General features: G+C 36.1%; 1 protein-coding gene across 1 annotated transcript in view; it reads left to right on the top strand.

Moving 5' to 3' along the window:
- Positions 1 to 18692, top strand: part of wdr18 (WD repeat domain 18) — a 148523-nt gene extending 129831 nt beyond the window's left edge. Inside the window, exons 8-10 of the mRNA XM_056468590.1 lie at positions 1658 to 1824; positions 11546 to 11614; positions 18260 to 18692. Coding sequence (XP_056324565.1) covers positions 1658 to 1824; positions 11546 to 11614; positions 18260 to 18388 — 365 coding nt within the window. The 3' untranslated portion in view covers positions 18389 to 18692. The remainder of the gene's footprint in view (positions 1 to 1657; positions 1825 to 11545; positions 11615 to 18259) is intronic.
- Positions 18693 to 24328: the final 5636 nt, after the last annotated feature.

The raw sequence follows: 24328 nt of genomic DNA, 5'->3' as shown, positions 1-24328 counted from the left end.
GGCCTGACCAAGACATCTGCAACTTTTAAACCACCCAGACTGCACTGCAGTAATATTTGTGCTCAACAGCTGCTGGAAGAAGTTAGATTTAATGATTAATCCGTTACCGTGCAGAGTTCTGCTATATGTTGACAAAAATGTTGACAACAGGAAGTACAAACTGTAGCTCTGTGTTCAAGTTAAAGCATAATACTAAGGTCAGTACATCATTATTGTTCTGTTTTTTTCCCACATATTATGTGTGTACTGTAAAAAATGCTGGGTTCTACACAATCAATTTGTGTTGGGAGAACATGAAGAAATTAATTTAGCAAATTTGAATGGATTGAACATAAATCAGTTAAGTTGTGCCAAAAAAACAGCAAGAATTGTGTTGGTTCAGCTCATTTTAAATAAGTAGTTTGAACAACTAGCAAACATAAATTTTTGAGAGTGTCACAACAGGTGACCATTTTGTTCAGCTGTTACGGTGTTTGTGTGTGTGAGTATTGTATATACAGTTAAAGTCAGAATTTTTAGCCCCCCTGAATTATTACTGCTTTTATTCTAGCCGAAATAAAACAAATAAGACTTTCTCCAGAAGAAAAAAAATGTTATTAGACATACTGTGAAAATTCTCTTGTTCTGTTAAACATCATTTGGGAAATATTTAAAAAAGGAGAAAAAAATCTAAGGGGGGCTAATAATTCTGACTTCAACTGTATCTACCCAGACAATGTACTTTTTCCCCGGTCACGTACTGAAACTTTTTTTGTCTGCATTTGACTTTGCTTGTATTTAATGCTGACAGAGGGTTATAATTAAGCAAGAGAACTTTTTGGAGAACTTTTGCTATAGTTTGAAATGTTTGACAGTTCAGGTTATGTGTGTTTGTGCAGTTTTGTCATATTAGCTGTTTTTCACTGTTTTCTACCATTTTCATTTTCTTTTTTTATGCATTAAAATTTTTTTAATTTATGTTCCTGTTAGACCTTATTAAATATTTGTCTAATAGCTAACTGCTTGAAGAGTTTTGTTTTTTAAATACAGCCATTCTGAAACACAGAATAGTGCGCTTACTGCACTCTAACGAAATGGCAAGGTTTAATCTAATTAATACATATTTAACCTCTTTAAAATTATTAAATGTGGATGCTGAATCACTGATATGTGTTGGATTACACTGAGTCACAGTTCTAAAGTTCAATTTTAAATGGTTTTACTTTCAAGATCTGAGGTGAACCATCTGCTGTTGCTTTCAGTAGTATGGTGATAGATGTCACATAAAATGGCAATCAAACTCACATTATTTGTATTATTAATATAAAAAATATTCCTTCTATTGCGTGCCGTTGCTTTTATTCAGAACACGTTTTAAATCGACCTTAAATCAGCCTTTAGGCTCGACAGTCAGGCACACTTCTGTTGGTGTCTTCAAGTTGGCAACCTGCGCTTGCATTTGTTTTGAACCAAGAGTGCAATACCTAGTTCAACCACTGGGTGTCAAACTTACGTATTGCACCTTTACATGATACATTTTCAGTTTTGGGTGATTTTTCCTTTTTCTTTCCATTTTCCTTTTCGTGTTAACATTTATATGTATACATATTTCAGAAACCTTTACTTCTACATGTTTCACGGTGAACTGATATTTTCATACATCTTGTCTTTCAAACAGGTCCTGTGACCAATGCTGCTATCATACCAGCACCTGCCAACATGTTTCTTTCTGACAGTCATCCAGCCGTCCCGCTGCCACGGTTCAGTCGCCACCTGAACCCCTCCGAGCAGGGTGATGGCACAGGCACCGGAGGCATGAGTCTCAGACTGGGAGCTAACACACAGGTAACATCTGAATTCTGAAACATCACTAAAATTAAAGGCCAACAGATCATGGAAAATATGATTTGGTCCCAGAAGAAAATTTATGAGATGCCAGAATTGGTGTTCGATTTATCTATCAATTTGTGTTCAGCAAATTGGCTTACCCTTATAACTGCAAAATGTTACATGCAAAAGTTAAGCTAGGAACAGAAGTCATTTACATACACAGTTATGTACAAAAAAAACAGTGCCTTCAAATAAGTGAACAAAGTGCAAATAGCTTTAAATAGCTGTTTATTCCATATTTTTAAATCTAGACCATTTCAATGTGGTCATGTCATTGGCCTATGGACATTTCCTACTTGTTATCAAACTATTTCATAACTGCAGCAAGAGGCAATTCAATCATAACTTAACATTAAAACAGCTCTCATAACATAATTTATCAATATGGTGGCTCTTTTTGGATTCTCATAAGCTATAGAAATAAAAATGTTAAACAGGAAATACGTTGGGACCATTGTTTTTGTTTGCATCCCTCAAAATAGTCTATAGTGGAAACATTATGCCTTCAATTCTAAATCAAAATATTAAAGAGCCCCTATTATACATGAAATAGTCTTATAATATGCATTTATTTTTACCTAATTATCCCAGCGACTCCCATATGAATCGTTCAGCAATTCATTTGTCCCAAACCCCTCCTTAACGCGAAGCTAATCTGCACTGATTGGTCGAATGAGAGCCTGTTGAGATTGGTCGACACTGACAGCATTCAGCACGAGACAGAGTGAATAAAAATAAACACGATGGACTTGAAAATACAGACGACTAACTATTTTATTGAGCAAAAACTCCAAGAACTGGGGAGGAGATTGACATGAGTTTTCTAGCCCGTCACACTCTACCTGCTCTTTTTTCACACACATGTTACCCTTTTCCTCTGAGGATACAACACCAAATTAAAAATCCTTAACAGAAACATTCAAAAACAGAATACATAGAATGCATATTAAAGCAACAACTTCACATTGGTTACCAACACCAAAGTACACAGTACCCGGTTCTCAGCAGTGTTATCAGGGCCGGCGTGTCCATAGAGACAGTGGACGGCAGAATAGTGAGGGCGGCGTCCGCGAACTCCCAGTGCTCACTTTCATCGGCGACACCCACCCCCTCCCTCCCGGTCCTCACTTTTTTTCCATGAACCGATCACTTTCTTTTTCACTTTTGGGTTGAGGGCGCCGTTCACCTAGAGCACCAGTTCCGCTTGCTCCGGCCCTGAGTGTTATTCAGACACCTCACCCCGAACCTAACCCCCCGGTCTCCCAGATTTTTAGGGACAGATGTTGCCAGGTATGTGTGTGCATTTAAACACCAGCATATTGCTCTATTCTTAACCGTGACACACACATTCAGTATTAATCCACACATTGGCAATAGCTGAACTATTTTAAACCTTGACTGCTGCAAGTGTGTAAGAACAGCTGACGATGGCCATGGCAATGACAAACGGCAGTGGAACACGAACTCACAAACGCATTTAAATCTGTAAACAAAGCGACACGCGCCATGTTTTAAACTTTCAGCATTAGACGTGATATGAGAATATAAAGAGTTAACCAGATACAGTACAAGCGGTTACAAGTAACAAAACACAATTAAATACATAATTTGCAAGCTAGAAAAAACATAGAGGCAACCATTTTAATCACACTTACTTACACTTGTGAAATAGAGAAAGAAACTGATCCATGATGCACTGATCCATGTACTGACATAGTCCCTTACATCAATAGTCTTTTTTGAAACTTCCATTAACAAACAGCCGATGAATGCCCCGTTGTAAACGTGTAGATTCTAGAAGCACTCGAACTGCACAAGGCTGGGCTATAATGCAGAGGTGTTTTTGCAAAAAAAAAACCTCAACCACTGACTCTTCACAGTTTCATCTTTGGGTAGAGACAATAACACTAACTTTCCCTCACACTTTCAATAACTCCAGCTGAGCAGAGCGTTGATTCAACCAGCGTCTGCTACAGTGTGTGTCTAGCCTCTTTTTCTTTGTTACTGTGCTAGTGGGCGGTGCCGCAGGTTTCAATTTTCCCAGGTTTGCGCATGCAACAACTGGGCGGGGCTTAAGATTTGTATCCACGTCATGCCGAAACGGCTAAAGAATCGTTATCAATACGATTCATTTGAAGTACTAGGAGTCTACTCTTTTATAGATTAATCAATAGTTTTAAACACTGTCCACTTTCAGATTTAAGCCCTAGCTGGATATTTCACTTCACTTAGAGCTGTGTTACACACTACATGGAAGGTCATTCTCAAAAACCCATAAAAGGGGCTCTTTAAGAGGTTTTATAGAGAAAATTTTATAAAAGGAAAATTAAAATGTAAAAAAAAAAAGCAGTATTATTAATATTTTTCTCTTTAAACCTAAAAACATATAAACTAAAGACATGGTTATATATAAGTTTAAATTACTGAAGTACTTTTTAGTTGCAGAGCCTTTATTTTTCTCATCTGCTTTGAATTAACTAAAAAATATGCTAAAAATGCTAATTTCAGGGGCATTGCCTCTTTTGGATAGGGTACCATAATCTCTTTAAATATGTGTATGTATTCAAACTCGTCCATGATACCTGGTAAATAATAAATAGACCCAAAACCACAGTATGAAAAACATTACCGTACCATGACATCTTTACAGAATGGAGGCTTGAGTTTTTATCTGACACTGATAAACACTATATAAGAAGAACAATAATGACCCTTATCAGTCCACATTTCTCTTTGGAACATTCACCGATTCTGCTGTTTTTTTCAGTAGTGATGCTTTATGGGACTTTCCTGCTGACAGCTGAGCTTCTATCTATTTTTCAGCCCGTCTACTTACAGCTCATTTTAGATCATATTTAATCTGTCTGGAGGTAATGATTATCTGAATCTTTGCCATTATAACTATTCTTTAATAAATTTGGTCTATTTTCTTCTTCGTGTTTCGAGTTTTTGTTGAATTTCATTTCAGATGAACATCATATAATTTGCTGCACTGCTTTGTATGTTTTCCCTTCTCAAATCAAATTTTTACTTAAATTACATAGTTTTTCTAAACAATGTTTGAAACAACCCATTTAAGTCATAATTCAGAAAGAAAGATATTTTTTTTCTAGCAATGTGTAACAAATTGCTGATCTTCTCAATAAAGGACCAAATGAACTTCACACTGCTGTTATTTTGAACACCCTCTTTCAATGCTTTGGCCAATTACTCAGCAAAAACTGCAGAACACACACATATGAGTCAAGCTCTAAATTGTTCATCCCCCTGGCAAATCCTGACTTAAAGTTTTTTTTCAAATGTTAATAAAATTGACAAATATTTATCTTTCACAATGCCTCTTGTACATCGTCTTGTTATCGTTTTGTGAGAAGCCGGTGTCATTTCCAGTAAAAAAAAAAATCTTGCTGGTTGAATAAAAGTAACACTTTAAGTCAGAATTTGCCAGGGGTATGAATTTCTGGCTTACTGTGTATCTATATATACCTTTAAGCAAACATGTCCTTTTAACTTAAAGGGCACATAATTTACACAGGTCGCTGTTTTAGGGGTGTGTTGCTTCACATGAAAATTAGTTTTGACTTCCCGCCCAGCGTAACAGAGGGGCGGAGCCAAGAGCTTTCCCGCTCTGTGTTTGGCATCAGACAGCCAGACAGAGAGAAGCAACATGAGTGAGAGGACCACCATTTAGCCATACATGTACGACTCGGACACAGACCAAGCAGAGTACAAAATCACTTGTGTCTTTGTATAGTTTTACAGCCAACTGTGTGCTAGTTTAAAGTACTGAGCTTTGTCTTGTACACCAAGACAAATTACCACACACACTGAATTAACTTTGACTAAGGCACCGGATGCGCCGCTTAGAGCCGTGACATGGCACACCAGACTCGCACATTCGGATGTTATTTAAAATGAAACCATTCAGATGGCGCTCTGTGGCGCGGCAGAAATGTTTCCCGAATCGTGGCTGGGTGTGGCGGACAGCTGCCGACTTGAAGCGCCGTTGTGTGTACCCTGATAGAAACCTACGTTTAGAATTCTAAAATGCTTGGTGCTGCGTGGTGCGATGCCGAGTGGCACTTCTGGTGTGCGACCTGCTTAAGGCAAGTTTGTTATTTTATTTCCAATGGAAGGACATGCACATGAGGCAACGCGCTCGCACCTAGTTAAGATCACAGGGAGCTTCTGTGACTGCGAGAAATGCAAACGGCTGAAGTTGAACGTAGACTCAATGAAAACAGGCACACATGTTTGCAAACCTACCTAAAGTTACAAACAATAATTCCGATTAGAGCGATCATGTTATGAATGTTGATCTTGTGTTGAACCCAATGAGCCTTACATCTAAAAATAGAGGAAGGGTGTTCCTTTAGTGACATCGCTTTGACTCACATGCAGAAAATGGCAGACGTGAAACAACAAACTGAAGATATGGTAGTGCGCGCCTGTCAATCAATATTGGTGGGTGGGGGGACCGCACTTCTACGCCAAGTTGCGGTCAATCTAAAAACCGCTCCAATTAGTCCACCGTTTTTATGTTGTTAAATTGAAAAAAAAGGACTCGTGTGTTTATATCAGCCCAATATGACGGTATATACACTATACCTACACATATGTCTGTCCAAACTGCTTGAAAAGTAGACTTTTCACCATAGGTGCCCTTTAAGTTTACTTAGGTTTGCTCACACAAAGTATAAAATATCTTGTTCAATGTTTTCATTTACAGGTAATATGGATTGGTTTAAGCAAACTTCAATATTTGGTAACACTTTATTTTTATGGTCCGTTTGAGTATTCGTAGACTGTCTGCTTAATATCTGTTGGTACTGCGCTTTCAACAGACATTTAACTGACTATAAGAAACTTTGCTAGTACATGTCAACTTACACTAACCCTAACCCCAACCTAACAGTCTAATTATAATCTAATGAGAAATAGTTGGCACGTAGATGCAATGTAACTTAAATTCAACTAACGGATCATCAAAATATAGTTTAAACCAATATTCATGTGTGTTTGAACTGATTCAGTGAAATTATCTTAATTGATGTTTTTACTACTGAAGATTTAATAGGAGGCATTTGTCATGAAGTCAGCGTGAAATAAGAGCTCATCTTTTTTCTAAAGGCATGTTATCTATCTTAATGTGCACAGTACATCCACTAGTGATGTAACGGATCACAAATCTTAAGGTTCGGATCACACTACGGTTTTTGAGTCACAGATCAGACCATTTTTTAGCTCAGCAAAAAAGGGAGGAGACAAATGTTGTTTGCTTTCTATTTATACAAAATATTACTTCAAAAACCATTGGTGTTAACAAACAGAACTTAGAACCTGTAATTTTAATAGCATATATAATAAAATATATAATATATATGCAATATGAAAAATGATCTTTGCTACTGTTGCTGATCGTGCTAAATATAGAAATCTAACATCTTGCACAACAGATCATATTTAATTTCAATTAATCATTCAACAATTCACACATAAAACTTGGTTTCATTATAGGTGGATCATTTTGAAAACCTATTCAGTGACATAATTTTGATGGTTGTTTGCCACCTGTTGGTTACACAATGTAATTGCTACAACATTCACAAGCATCAAGTTTCATTAAACAGTGATTTTAGTCTTTACCATAAACATCAGTGTATAAACCAGTATCCCAGTACTTCTGTGTTCTCTCTCAAACACAGATGAATGCAGTGCTTCGAAGGATTAATAAACCTCTGCAAATCGCTATCATTTATCATTTATGTTGCACGGGTTTGAATTGAGATCACAATATTTTAATGTTTAATCGTGCTGTTTACTCGGAATGCAGGATAATCCACACGCACGCACGGATGCTCGCAGGCGCGCGGCTGTTTGTCACTCTTTGCACTTACCGAGTCAGTGCAGACCACAGTAAGCATCATGAAATGCGGAAGTTTTTTTTCTTCCATTCAGCATGCAGTATGAACTTCCATTAAAACAACACTCTTCCAGCAGTTCATAGTTGCACCCAATATCTCGTTTTTCACGGGTAGCATGCATGAAATGTTCGTGAATGAAAGTGAAAGTGCCAAACTACAGTCAAAGTCGACAAATTAAAAATGACACACCTGAAATTACATGAAACTCCGGAGGAAATGCGGATAACACGGTGACGCAATGACGTTAATCGAATTATGTGCTATAACATGTAAAACGGGATCATGAAAGTAACACTCAAAAAGCAACTCATGTAAACAACTTAGTCTTATTATTCTCTTAATTAGATTAAAGCAAATAATTCGATTACTGATGTCCATGTAAACGTAGTCAGTGACAGAAAACACCTTTAATTAATAGCCCAAGAAAGCATTTAGGTCCCACCACAACTTTTTCCATTCTCATGTTTTACAGGGAAGCCCAAAGGCTTTCATTCATGTGATTTGAATGACGTGAGAGGCGATCTCTCTGCAATTGTTATAAATGTTGGAGTAACCTACAAGTTCAAAAAAGGTTATTAATCCGCGTGTCACGTGCGTTCCGAATTGTGGGTTGTGATCTATACGAATCACAGATCATCTGTGATCCGTTACACCCTTAACATCCATGCATGTTTAGTTTTTACCATTGTAAATCAAAGCGCTTTCATGCCATTAATCAATTAATTGTCTTGAACAACCAATAAATGAAAACAAGAACCCACCCTAGATATATTTCTGAATAATAATAATTTCAATCACATATGGATGAAAAGATCTGAGGACAGTTGAGTTACATGAATTCAATTCAATTATCTTAATTTCTGTAGCACTTTTACAATGTAGATTGTGTCAAATCAGCTTTACATAGAAGTTGTAGTAAATTGAAACTGTGTGAGTTCAGTTTAGTTCAATTCAGTATGGTTTAATTTTCACTGCTTGAAGTCCAAACACTGAAGACCAAATTCATCGATGCACAGATCCACAAATCCCAAACCAAGAAAGCCAGTGGCGACAGTACCGAGGAACAAACTTTACCAATTGACAAAAGTAAAGGAAAAAAACTCAAGAATAACCAGACTTAGTTAGCCAAGACCATTTCTTCTCTGGCCAAACTTCTTCACATTACAGTTACATTAGAACTTCTGTGAGGATTCAAAAAATGCTTTTTTGGAAGACTCAATGGCCAAATCTAGATTAGTATTAGTACATCTAAATGCAGATACAAATTAGAAAATTGAGCCATAGAATTACTGTATATCTATCATCGTGAATATTCCACCCAGCCATGCAAATCCTCAAATGGCTAAGCAAGCCAATGTCCTTTTCTTTGGCTCAGATGTTTTAGTTTACCTCACATGAGGTCTAACGGCTGCATATGGGTGATACCTTTGGGTCAGAGGTGTTAATGCAAGTTGCACATATGAATCTGTCTTCTTACTACCCGTGTTCAAACATGATGAATGTTTACAGCAGTTGCAACCTGACTGTAATTCCTAACACGTCCAAATCAATTACGGGCATATAAATGAAATGCTTATATAAAGTCTTAAATTTGCACACCACCTGCTGTGTGGGTCCAACCTTTGCACATTTTATCTCTCCTTCTTTCTGCATATCTGCTCTTTCTCCCTTCTTCCCTTCCCCCCTTAGCTTATTTTCCCAAACGGCTAATCTTCCAGCCTCTGGGTGAGCACATTCTATCAGGAAAAAAAACAAGCCTCTTTCACCTCTGCACAGCGAGAGGGAACCGAAAACAAATGTTCCGATAAGTGCATTAATACTTTTACCAGGAAGCAAAATAACACATTCCAACTGTGACCCAGAGGCTGCAGTCAACATCACACATCCAGCATGACTAGCGTACCACATGCGTGTCAATTAAAGCTGCTCTGAGAAAATTAATTTCTCTTTTGAAATTGTTTGTTGTTCAATTGCGAGAAGAATCGTCAGTCTTGCTGGGAGAGGTGGGTTACTAAAATGAGCCTGAATTGAACCACCTGACCTCCTAAATAATCGCATCTCGAAGCGGAGGAAGTCTATTAAGAGTCTGGCTAACTCAATTCAGATGGAGGTCAGCAGTCAGATGGGTTTTCGCCAGACCTGTTGCCGTCCTGGTGGAGCTTATATCTGCTCTTGCTATGTGCTAATGGAGTGGAGCAAGAGGTCGGATGGGTTACAGCCCTCAACTTTGCATAAAGATAGATAATCCATTATTTAGCCCTAAATTAGGCAGCTTAAAGTTCAGAGCTAAAGGCTTGCGGGGCTTCTGCACGGGTTGACTGCTCAGCTTTCAAGATGAATTCTGACACTTTTGATTGCACTTCTACATTCACTTTTTCTCTTTTTTACATTTCGCGTTTTGCTCTTTGGGCATGAACAATTCCAGCATCAGGATGTGACATTTGCAGTAAAAACTTAACATAAATAACAAATAATAATTCCTTACATCAGTGGTTTTCAAACTTTTTTAGCAGAGAGCCCCTTGGTGTAGGGTGAATCCTTTTGAATGGGGTTGTAAGGGTCCATCTATTAGTCCTATGACGGAACTAACAGCACGGGTGATGGTTAAATGCGTGTAAGCCTTTTTAGTACATGTGAAAAGAAATATTTTTATTTGTTAAAATTAATTTTTTATTTGTTTCCAGTTTGACTCCAATTTATAATAATTTAAATTTAGATTAATTTAATTCAAGCTGATCACCTTATAGGTCGTGATTAGGTCTAATTTAGATTGAATAAACCTAATAAATCCTTATTTTCAGTTAATGGTTCATCGTTTATCCGAAGTCACTTAGAGTCAGTATGCTGGCCAGTTACATCTGCTCACGGACACATCCTCGCCAGATCTGGTTCTTAAATAGAAGATAACCTAATTTCCTTTAAGTAATAATAGGCCATAATATATATATATTATAATATATATATATTATATATATATATTAATATATTATATATATTATATATATAATATAATATATATATATATACATTTTTTAATAATTTTCAGTTCCTTAGAAAAATGTATTTCTGACAAATGGGTAAAGCCAAGCATTAGAAGGTTATAGCAAAGTTTTTTTTTGGTTTTGTCCCTTGATTAATAGATACTAAAAAACACCATTAATGTGTTACCTTTTAAAAAGCTCTGCTTTCTTACTGACCTCAAAATATTACCAAATACATGTACCATTGAAATATTATAGGTGTATTTCAAATTGGTGAAGATATGTGGGTGCAAGTGAAATTGAACCACTGTTCTGAGCAGCAGCACCAGTTTTACTCATCTTTTTTTCTGTAAAATCAGCAACATCACTGTATCCGTTGAGGGAGGAACAGTAAATTCCAGTAGACGGCCACTGATGGTGCATAAATCAGCTGAGTAAGATGGCAGGATCTGGGAAGGGTTGTTAAAAAGAGATTGACCTTGCTGGGATTTTCATTGTCAGCCTTAATAATCTCGTTGGACCCTTGGAACAACGTCATCCTCTCCACGAGCCCCTGGCCACTTACTCACTGTCAGTAGCGATCTGCCTGCAGGAGACAGCCATGATTAGACCTTGTTTGTAATTGACCCTCTCACAGCCTCTTCGGGACACTTGTGAAATGCCTACACACAAACACCTCATTGGCACACTCAATCATTATTGCAGCTTACCATACTATTACGTTGATGTTTAAAGTGTTTCTCTTTGTCTTTTTTTTTTTTACACTCTCAGGAGCCGGAGGGAACGTATTTGGAGAAAGCCGAAGAGCTTTACTCTCTGATGTGTGCTGTGACAGACAAGGTAAGCAGGGAAGCTCACTGCTGCTGTCTGAATTCAATCATTACTGTGAGCTGAATTTTAGCAAGGCTTTCAAGGCGGAGGCAGTTTGTAGCCTGTTGGCTTTGATTCCTCTGATGATCAGCGTGAAGAGAGCAGAGATGGAGCACTCGTCACAAGTAGTGTTCAGCCAGCAGAGTAATCAACCCGTAATTGACATTTTAAGATGGCTAATAACTTTGCCCATCTGGGTAATAAACATATTTTTTGTGGTGGTGGTGGTGGTGGTGATGATGATGAATTGGATGCAGTTTTTTTTTTTTTTATAAATAAACCTGTTTATGTTTCTTAATTTAATTAGTTTAATTAGTTTAAAGTGGTCTAATTTTAAAGTTTAATGTGATAATTCACCCAGAAATCCTAATCAAAACCATTTTACAAATTACCATTTTAATCACCATCAAGTGGTTCCAAATTTTTATGTATGAGTTTATTTTTTTGAGGTTGAGTACATCATGTCATAAATATACTGTATGCATACAGCATACTATAACTGCATGTGGTGCAGGGGTGAAAATATGAAACACAAATGAACAAGAAATAACGATGGTGTCATAAAAACCTGCTTAAATGTGGAATTGCTTTCTTGTAACATAGTTTTAAAGCTGCCAATGACAGATGCACCCGAGCCTCCATTAAAGCAATGAGCACCGTGAAGCCGTTGTTTACAGTCAATTTAGAACAGCTAAAGGGTGGTATTAGGTTCAAGGTGGAGCACTTAAAAAATACTTAGCAGTTCGGGTTTAACTTTTTTCTTACTTTTAGAGCCTGTAAACCCCTTCCTTATGCCTTATGTTTGAAAAAATGGGCTTTACAGTGTCAGTAAACAGCAGATTATTCCTACAGTAGGTGTAATCTGTTGGTGCTCTAATAAAAACCTGGACTATAAATCACACACACTTCTAGCACATTGCACTTTATTTTAAACCAGACCGGCAATCATGCATAAGAAGCATCAAATAACTGTCTATATAATCTATATCTATATATCGAGTTGATGTCTATATATATATATATATATACAGTATGTATATATATATATATATATATATATATATATATATATATATATATATATATATATATATATATATAATAGGTGGCTCTTCTAATTCTTATTATTTTTCAAATATTTCCCAAATATTTTTCTTCTAGGAAAAGTCTTATTTTATTTTATTTTATTTTAGTTGGAATCAAAACAAAACTTTTTTAAGTTTTTTGATTGTTTACTGAACAAACAATCGTTTTCCAATAACTTGCTTAAATATCCTAACCTCATATTAGTATTCAGCTTAAAGTCAATTTAAAAAAAAAAAAGGTTTTACAGGAGGGCTAATAATTTTGACTTCAAGTCTATATATTTCTGTGTGTGTATGTGTACTTGTTTATGTGGTTTACTAGGATGAAAATTGGATTGAGAAATCTAATTTAAAAAATTGGATACTGACATGGGTTTGACCTAGTTGTACTCTCTTACGGTGGTTTATGAGGACTTATTCATTCGGCTAAATACTGGGACCCAACCCAGACCTGGCTGACCATTTAAAATATACGGCCCTATCATACAAGAGGCACAAAACATGTGTGGTGTGATTTGTTACTGTTTTCAGATCAGCGCACCACATTGTTTTAATAGCAAAGCCATATGTGGCACTTTGTGGACTGATGGGTGTGCTGGTCTATAAAGGAGGTGTGTAAGGGTGTGTAATAGACTGTGCCATTGACCAACTAAAAGCTCATCTTAAGACCAGCGCAAAGCACGTTAGTTATGTGCCTATGCATACCCATTGCTTAATACACTAAGGATGTAAAGCAATACACAAATATCTTTTCATATTAAAAAATTAAATGTCATAAGAATTATGGTCATAAGAATAGGAAGTGTGTTTGGATATAACACACTTTGTTATTATTGTTAATTTATTCGTTTGCTGGAAATTAGAACTGAATTTAGAAATAGTTTTGAAACAAATCTTTGTGCTTAACAAACGAAATTGAATATGTAGGCTAGTGGATGTCTTCAGTGGAGTGAGTTTCCACCGTTTCCTTACACGAAAGTAAAGTAAAGAGATAAAGTAAAGAACCCGAATGGAGAAGGCTTGTTCTTTATCCTTGTGCAGATGGTCTGTTTAACTGTTTTCTCGCTAGTGAAGCATTCAGTTTTTTTACTTACAAAGTCAGCCAGTTAAATAGCAAATGCGTCATGGCTCAACGCAACAAAGGTATTTTTGAGATGAGACTCCGATTGGTTTAATGCACGGTATGCTCAAAACACAGCCTTAACATATTGCCCTTAATGCCCTTAATGCTTTTGCGCTGTTCACTTTAGACTTTGCGCCTAGATCGTTAAAATAAAGTTCATAGACTCAAACTTACTCAGGTCCTGGGCACTACTGTATATATAGTGCAGTCAGAAAGTATTCATAGCACTTCACTTTTTCCACATTTTTTATGTTACAGTCTTATTCCAAAATGGATTAAATTATGTATCTACACACAATACCCCATAATGACAATGTGAAAAAAAATTTTTTGAAATTGTTCCAAATTTATTAAAAATACAAAACCTGAAAAATTAGATGTACATAAGTATTCACAGCCTTTGCCATGAAGCTCTAAATTGAGCTCAGGTACATTCTGTTTACACTGATCATTCTTGGGATGTTTCAGGAGCTTAATTGGAGTTCACCTGTGGTAAATTCAGTTGATTGGACATGATTTGAAAAGGCATACATCTGTCTATATAAGGTCCCAGGTTTGACAATGCATGTCAAAGCACAAACCAAGCAAAAAGACCAAGGAATTGTCTGTAGACCTCCGAGACAGGATTGTCTCGAGGCACAAGGATGGGGAAGGTTACAGAAAATCTTTTGCTGCTCAGAAAGCAAATGAGCACAGTGGCCTCCAACATCCATAAGTGGAGGATTTTTGGAACCACCAGGACTCTTCCTAGAGCTGGCAGGCCATCTAAGCTGAGTGATCTGTGCAGAAGGGCTTCCAGCATTCTTCTGTGGAGAGAGGAGAGTCCTACAGAAGGACAACCATCTGTGCAGCAATCCACCAATCAGGCCTGTATGGTAGAGTGGCCAGACGGAAGCCACTACCTGGCTGGAATTTGCCAAAAGGCATCTGAAGGACTCTCAGATTATAAGAAACAAAATTCTCTGCTCTGATGAAACTAAAATTGAACTCTTTGGAGTGAATGTCAGGCGTTACGTTTGGAGAAAACCAGGCACCGCTCATCACCAGGCTAATACCATCTATACAGTGAAACATGGCAGTGGCAGCATTATGCTTTGGGGATGTTATTTAGCAGCAGGAACTGGAAGATTAGTCAGGATAGAGGGAAAGATGAACGCAGCAATGTACAGAGACATCCTGAATGAAAACCTGCTTCAGAGTGTTATTGACCTCAGACTGGGGCGACGGTTCATCTTCCAGCAGGACAATGACCAAAGCACTCCACCAAAATATCAATGGAGTGGCTTTACAGCAACTCAGTGAATGTCCTTGAGTGGCCCAGCCAGAGCCCAGACCTAAATCCTATTAAACATCTTTGGAGAGATCTGAAAATGGCTATACCATCCAACCTGATAAAGCTTGAGAGGTACTACAAAGAGGAACGAGCAATAATTCTCAGAGACAGGTGTGCCAAGCTTGTGGCATCATATTCAAAAGACTTGAGGCTGTAATTGCTGCCAAAGGTGCATCAACAAAGTATTGAGCAACGGCTGTGAATACTTATGTATATGTGAATTTTCAGCTTTTTCCTACATTTCCTACAATTTCAAAAAAAAAAATCACATTGTCATTATGGGGGGTTGTGTGTAGAATTTTGAGGAAATAAATTAATTTAATCCATTTTGGAATAAGACTGTAACATAAAAAATGTGGAACAATTAAGCGATATGAATACTTTCCGGATGCACTGTATGTACAGTCAAGCTCGAATTTATTCACATCCTTGACAAATTCTGACTTATAGTTTTTGTTAAATTTTTTAAGTTTTTCCACAAGGATCCCTCTTGTACCTTGTCTTTAAATCTTTTGGGAGAAGCCGGTGTCATTTTTGGTCAAAAACAAAAACTTGCTAGTTGAATAAAAGTAACTTTTGGTCAGAATTTGTTAGGGGTATGAATAATTTTGAGCTTGACTGTATATATAAAAACTCTACATATGTATGGAATCTACATATTGCTATTCTGGAGTTTTAAAGTGCTTTTTGTTCTCTTGTAAGTCTCTTTGGATAAAGGCTTCTGTTAAATGAATAAATGTGAAAAATGTTCAAAATCTTAAGTGTGAGTTATCTTGGACAGCAGTCACTGTACAAAATATTTGACCGCAGCCTGCGATGATTTACAGAAGCGGTCAATACTGTACTACAGACTTTTATATAGAGCATCTCACTCACATCCTCCTATAGAAAATGAGGCACTCGCACACCTCTGTCAGAGTCTCCGCTGATTTATACTGCTGATAGAGCAGCTCCACTGGGCCGTTCTTATCCAGTAGTTCAGACTCTCTCTATGGGATGTTGAAAGTGTAGTCGAGAGCACACTCGGAATGGGCTTAAAGCTGAACTGATTAACACATAAAGCCTAAGAGTTTATTTTATTTGAACGCAACACTCATAAAAAGGAAGTCTTTATAGTAGAGGTGGGTCTTTGGTACCTCATTCCACTAAAATATGAGACCGAATGGCTTGGTTTTATGTGCCTCCGTAATTAGAAGGGGAATGTCTGTATACTTTCGGCCTATTGAACTCCGGTCCTTTAGAGAATTAGATGCAGGAAGCTGCAAGCAAAGCACAAGCTGTGTACCTTATAACTCTGTCCAAAATACATTATTTTAGCCTCTTTAAAATGTCAAAGTACAGTGTGCCCAGATGGTCCCTGCGATCCTGTCCATCTGGAAGGACCGAGGGTGTTTTGGGAGTTTTGTCACTATTATCCACTTCTGAACGCGTTTAGGTCACCATAGAGGTTGTTCCCCCTCTTCCTCGTGGATCTCCTGACGCTTTTAAACTGAGTCCAGCTCTAGCAAGACCATTAAGTGGATTAGTTTCACTCACTCAAAAGGGAGTTGGATCCTGCTGGCAAGCTCAGAGCCTGCTGTGTTTATTCAGGAGATGTATGTAAATAAATATATAACTGGAGAGCGAGAGATTTTTTTTTTAAACCCCCCAACCAGTCCTTCCTCCCTGACTTAATCTGGGGGGAAATGTGCATCGCTGTCACTCAGCGTTTGCCTGCACGGGGGAATCGAGCACAAAGAGAATGTCAATATTTTCTCCGCTAGATTAGGGATGTTTTAAAGCTGGATTTGATGACCTTAGCGAAAATCTGGGATGGAATTTCAAATACTTAGACCTAGGTGCAGGTGAATAACCTCACCTCCTCATTTACACCGTGTGTAAATGCCGTGTGTGATCAGCTTTCAGATCAGCTTTTCAAAAAAATTTTTAAATTAAGGAATGTTAAATACAATTTAGGTGTAGTTGATTATATTTTGATGACTAACCACAAAAAAGTGACTATTTTTAAAACTAATTCTTAAAAAAAACATTTAAAAGGATAGTTCATCCAAACATGAAAATTTACTCACTGTTTATTCACTGTTGAACAAAATGAAAATATTTTGAGGCAAACATGTACAAATGTGGCTATGGAGAATGCACGTTTCTTCATGCGCATTCATGCAAGTCACATACTGTGCTGCAGCAGCAAAGGCTGACTTTTTATTTAAAAAAAAAACCACTTTCGTGCTTTACTCACTATATATTATATATTCACCTGGTATATTCACCAGGGGGTGCAAGGAACAACTGCTTTTCTATTGTCGGACCAGCACGCGTGGCAAACTGCGTGGCAAATTTGTACATTTGCAACTACTTCTCTAGAGCTGTAGTTCGAAGCATAGTTCCTGTTTGTGTTCTATTCCCAGTTATCCCCCTATAACCCTATTTCTTTTGAACGTTCCAACATTTCAACTTGGAATGGTTTAAAAAAAATTAAAGCTTTAAAGTCATCTTTCTTATGTAATGTAATCAGGGTGTAATTTGGGAAGAGGATCATGACAAATGACACGCCTTCTGCAGTGGATCAAACATACCTACAGTTTCAAGTGATTACTTAGATTATGCCCATATCTATGAGATTAAAACCGTTGTACCAGTCGCACTGAGAAATTTCAAATGATATCAAACATGATATAGAACTTTTATTCTTTGTGAGTTGGATGAAGAGGAGTGTGGGTAAAGGGAAGGAATTGCGGGAGAGAAATGAAGCAATGAGCTTTTCCCGCATTCTCACTCCATAGGATTTGTATTGTCCATATGAGAAAGCATTAAAGTATCTGAGATTTTATAAATCTTACAAGTGTTATAGAAGATATTTGTATAATAATATGTTTCTTTACGTCTTATTGTTTCTAACTATTGGTGCCTCACTATAGAAGTCCACCTGAAAAATTCTATAGAAACACTTCTCTTGTAGTCCTTGAGCGACTTTAAAGGTCATACATTTTATCGATAGAAAAAAACTGTTGAAGTCTGTGTCTGTCAGAAAGATATGAGGTGATGACTCAATGTTTTCTCTGTGTTGTTGTCAGAGTGTGTTTGGGGATGGAGAGAACACAAAGGTACGAGTGTCTGAACTGGAGGAGGAGGTGAGGACCCTGAAAAAGATCAATAAAGATCTGTATGAGTTCTCAACTCAGCTGCTCACCAAACCCAACTAGAAGAGCTTCCGTCATTGCAGTCGGAAATCAACAAGGAGCAAAATGCATAAAATGTGACTTTGGATTGGACTGAAAATGGCAACTGTTCTTTCTTGCCTTATATTTACGTCCTTATGGCAGGATTGTTTTCTCCATAGATCTCAACACAAGCTCATGCATTCGTGATGTGTTTTTTGTGGTAACATTTACTTTTTGTATTACTGTAGACTTGTAAATCTTTTCTGAAGTTTAAGTATCTGTTTTGTAAAAGAATTGGACCTGTACATTTAAAACAATTAATAAAAATAAAAAATAAAAATGTTCATTCACCAGTGTGAGTCTTCATTGGCTTTCTAAACAGTGTTCCACACAGCAGATCTAAGGCAGAGAACATGTGTTGCATAATTTATGACTATACTAGAGAAAAAAACCTTTAGATATGAAGTTTGTTCATCCTTTCAGCCCATTTACTATAAATGCATCAATATACTGTGACAATTCACCATATATATATATATATATATATATATATATATATATATATATATATATATATATATATATATATATTCCAGTTGAAGGTAAAATATAAATTGAAATTGCTGGTTAACAGAGCAAGGAAATTTTCACAGAAAAGAGAGGCTTATTTATTTTAGTTCAGCTGCAATAAAATTGATTTTTTTTTTTATATTCACTATTATTACCCCATAAGAATTTTGTATTTATATTTTTAATTGGCTACAGAATAAACCACTGTTGCCTAATTAACCCAACTTGTCTAAAGTTAATCTAATTAAGCTAGTTAAGCCTTTAAATTGCACTTTAAGCTGAATAGTAGTATCTTGCAAAATAACTACTAAAAAATTATGTCCTGTCTTCATCGCAAAGACAAAAGAAATTAGTTTATTTTAAAGCTTCTGAAAAAGTATTCTCTCTATTGATCATCACTTGGGAAACATTTGAAAAAAAATCACAGCAGTGCTAAAAATATTGCATTCAACTGTACACGCACATTTAGTCCAACCCTCATCCAGGTCAATTTAATGATGATGATGATGATGATTGTGAAAAAACAACATTTCTTTAAGATGATAGTAATATAATGCAATACTGTTTTTGGTGTGCTTTGTTAAATATAAATTGCTTATATTTTCTCATTCTTTTTAAAAATGGGGAACAATTGAAGGCATAACATGTATGGAAAATAAAAAATTAAGAATGATCTCACAAAAATGATTTATTGTTATGATCCTACCTTAAGTCATCCCAGTTATGAAAATGATTGTATACATTTTATCATTTGAGGATTAACTACATTTTATACATCCATTTTAGTGTACTTAATCAACTGATAATATTTATTTCTTCTAGAGAAAGTCTTGTTTTTTTTTTCTCGAATAAAAGCAGTTTAACACCATTTTAAGGTCAAAATTATTGGCCCCTTATATAGGTGTATTTATATATATATCTCTCACAAAAGTCTTGTTGTGTATCCCAGTTGTAAGAGCAACAAATAATAACTTGACTTTGAGTTGATCATTTGGAAAAGTGGCAGAAGGTAGATTTTTTTTCTGATGAATCATCTGTTGAACTGCATCCCAATCATCACAAATACTGCAGAAGACCTATTTGAACTGACATGTACCCAAGATTCTCAGGGAAATCAGTCAAGTTAGGTAAAGGAAAAATTATGGTTTGGGTTATGGTTCGTGATGAACTCTGGGAGTCCTGCAAGAACACTTACTTTGTCATTCTAGATGACTTTATTAATAAGTTATTAGAGTCATTGCAGAGATGTATGGATGCAGTCGTCCAAGCTCATGGGAGTCAATATTCACAATATTCATTCTTTTTACACTGCACCATGACTTTAGATTATTTACTGTACATTATTTCTGTTAGGTGAGAAGACTTTTGTCTAAGCAAAGTGAGACCAATTAAACCCCAATTGAGTCCTAATTAAATAATTAAAAATTAAGGCAAGATCATATTTTATTTAGGTTAGTAAGCGTAATCTAGAGGCATTTGTCTTTCAAAAAAGCCACTTCTGATACCAAATGATCAATAATAATAATTATATATATATATATATATATATATATATATATATATATATATATATATATATATATATATATATATATATATATATATATTAATAATGAATGGGAACAGAATTTATGATGATATTACCTAATATTATTTACTTCAGAATACAGATTGCCTGTAAAAAAAAAAAAAAAAAACTATGTCTAACTAAATCTGTGTGGGTGCTGTTCATGTAACTTTCAGTACATATCATTGTGTCCATCCAGCAGCTGTGAGCCAACTTATTGTCTTGTAATTTGAACCTTCTCCAAAAGATCAGATTAGCAGTGTTCATCGCAGTGTACTTCAAATAACACTTTCCATCTCACTCCCTCCACATCTGTCTCCTTTCTACTTTACAGTGTGGTCTAAAACCTTATAAACACCTTTCCTCTCAGCATCGGCTTATTTTCCATCCCTTGTTACAGGAGAGTAAAGCTGCCCTCGCCGTGACCCTCGCAGACGTCTCTGGGATTTAACATTCTCCGAGCGTCCACAGAATTTTAAAGAGCAAATATTCTAGCCTTTTAAAAAACTCAACTATATATATAAATAAATCAACAAGAAAGGAATCATCAGCATTCCACCGGCATGCTGTTATGAATGCAAAGAGCGCTTGATTTCTATCTAGTGTACTCATTTAGACCATGTGATGCAGATAAGACCCATCTGAGTATCATCTTCTTAGGATGGAGAGACGGAGAGTGAGGAAGCGGCGCTGATAACAATTAAAACTACCTCTCAGCACTTCCTCTTTGAAGATTGTTCTACTTCAGCTGTTCCTTCTCGCAAGAGGGAGAAACCTTTCCCTGCACACACACTCACAAACGCGCAGCAGTCATCTTGGGAAACTCATTCCCTCACCTTGACAGAGTCATTCTGTAGCCCTCAGCTGCGGGAAGCATTGAAAGCAGGCTGTTCGAGATGGGGCTCATGGAGGAACAGCTTCTTAAGAGCTTATTTTGTTTCTATAGCTGAGAAGGAAAGGTGTATTTCGAGTGTGTGACATAAAACACCTGGTCCCTCAAATGTGTGTGGGTGGTTCTTCAGCTATGGGATTTTTTTGTACCCTGTGGTCTGCACTCTAACAGATATTGGATATTTATTCCTATTTATAAAGTGTTTTCTGCATGATCTTACTCTACATTAATAATCCAACCTAATACCTGAACCTACAAATACCACTTTATTAAAAGTCAGCGAGAGATGTACCTTAAAATAAAGTGTGAGCATATACAGTCAGGTTCATAAATATTGGGACATCATTACTATTGTAACATATTTGGCTCTATAAACCAACAAAATAGATGGATTTGAAATGAAACAAACAAGATCTGCTTTAACTGCACACTGTCAGCTTTAATTTGAGGGTGTTTACATCCAAATCAGGTGAACGGTGTAGGAATTGCAACAGTTTGCATGTGTGCCTCCCACTTGTTAAGGGACCAAAAGTAATGAGACAACTGGCTTCTCAGCTGTTCCGTAGCCAGGTGTATGTTATTCCCTCATTATCCCAATTACAATGAGCAGATAAAAGGTCCAGAGTTCATTTCAAGTTTGCTATTTGCATTTGGAACCGCTTACTGTCAACTGTCAAAAATCTTTTTACATGTAATAAATGTATAACACTATATAAAAATTTTACTCAAGCGATTTAATAGTATTTATTTGCTTAAATTACTAATAACTTTTTTATTATTGATTTCCCACATTAAATACTATAGTAATTTATAGTAAGCAATATATTGTTTTTAAACCATAAAGTACGGGTAATTTGTTGTAATTATAGTTGCAACAAATTTAGCATTACAAACAAATTAACTGTTAATGATTAATAAAAAAATAATAAACTAAAAGTTGCTACAGTTTAGTAAAAGATTGTAGTTTATAATCAGATAATCAGTTAAGATAAAATAATATATAAGCTATATTATATATTGTTTAAATGATTAATTATAGTAATTCATTTTAATGTGACACATTATTGTTGGCTTTTTATTTTTTACAGCAAAACATCACAAGGGATGAAACCCAGCGTCTGGTGATGTATACGCGTTTCAGACTTCAGGCTTCAGGTTGTAATTGCAACCAGTTATTAAAAATTGAAAGTTGGATTTATGACTATTATTCTGTCCCATTACTTTTGGTCCCTTAACAAGTGGGAGGCACATATACAAACTGTTGTAATTCCTATACCGTTCATCTGATTTGGATGTAAATATAGTCAAATTAAATCTGACAGTCTGCAGTTTCTTTTAAAATCCATTGTGTTGGTGTAGAGGCAAAATGTTTTAGATTTCTTGATGTCCCAACGTTTATGGACCTGACTGTATATGATTAAGTAATGTTTTTGACAAAAATTGTGGATTGTTTTTTTTTTTTCAATAAATGTTTTGTAGTATTTTAATATATGGACAAATTCTTAATATGAACTAGTGGCTAATAACCTGCCTGTTGTTAAGATATTGGCTGTTTTTAGTACGTAAAGTCCTAATCCTACCCTGTACCTAAGCGTAAATGCTACTTTAATAACTATTAAGCAAATTAGGAATTTATTGAGCTAAAATCTTCATTAATGGTTTGGTAAAAGCGATGATTATACCTTGAAATAAGGTGTGGACCAAATGTTTACAGTAAAATGTCTATTCTCTTCATTTCATAGCTTTTCCTTTGGTTGCACTGCTCGCAGTGCTGTATTTTATTATAATACAACTTTTAACCAATCATATTTCAGCAATTGCATTTCCAGCATCAAATATACTGCCTGGAGGTCTTTAGAGTAAGTAAGTGCAGGTGTCTATAGCATTAAGTCAATGGCAGTGAACCTATTGGTTTAACCAATTAGATTTTGAGTTGACTACAGTGGGGCCAGCTAGCAGGCTTATGACAATGTCAGCATTTTCTTGCCCTTTTATTGGATGGTCACAACTAGCAACTAAAACAATTTTTATTTTCACAGACGAATTGGCCAACTTTAAGTAAAAGCAGTAGTAAATTAACTTTAAGCAGAATGCAACCACACACAGCAGTGCTGTGAGATGAAAAATGAAAAACCACTTAAATATGGAAGGTTAATTATCTTTTTGGGCTTTTAAAATTGCTGTCTGCATCGTATTCTGAGGATATTTGCAAAATATAATGCCACGTTTACATTTCGGTATGAATATATGAGTTTTGCAATACAAGCTAGGCTTTTTCACCAGCCGCAGACAAGGGTGTGTTAAAATAGGTACACTTTTCTTCATTGTCTTTTATGAAGTATTTTAATGTCCCTTGCTTGCTTACTTGGTACAGAAGTACTGACTATTTTGCTCACACAGTCTACAGACAGACAGACAGACAGAAAGACTTGTGAAGATAAAGTGCCATATGAGTCAGCTATATGATAAATAGTTTGTTCAACTTTAAAATGCATGTAACCATCTTATTTGGTTTATACCAATGTTATCTATGGATTAAAGATGTTTTTTTCAATATGTTGGTAAGAACATCTATATTTTGGACTATACTGTTGTCGTGTTATTGTTTTGTCATTCAGTTACACCCTCAGAAATAAAAGTTCAAAATCTGTCACTGGGGTGTTACCTTTTCAAAACGTACTTTTTGTTCCTAACAGGTTCTTAAAGGTACATATTAATACCTGAAAAGTACAAATGTGTATCTCATAGTGCATTAAAGATACAAAAGTGAACTTTAAAGGTACAAAAGTGTACCCAAAAGGTCCTAATGTGCAGCTGTAAAGTATAAAAGTGTACCTTTTGAAATGGCACCACCCAAGTGACAACTTTTGCACCTTTATTTCTGAGAGTGTATGATATGCGTTGTGCAGTGACAACTTTTTGTTTTTTGCACTAATAATAGCATTCATTCTTG

The sequence above is a fragment of the Danio aesculapii genome, chromosome 11 (genome assembly GCF_903798145.1).
Source record: "Danio aesculapii chromosome 11, fDanAes4.1, whole genome shotgun sequence".
Classification (NCBI taxonomy): Eukaryota; Metazoa; Chordata; class Actinopteri; order Cypriniformes; family Danionidae; genus Danio; species Danio aesculapii.
Note: the sequence above shows the minus strand (reverse complement) of the source record. Positions and strands in the feature narration are given on the sequence as shown.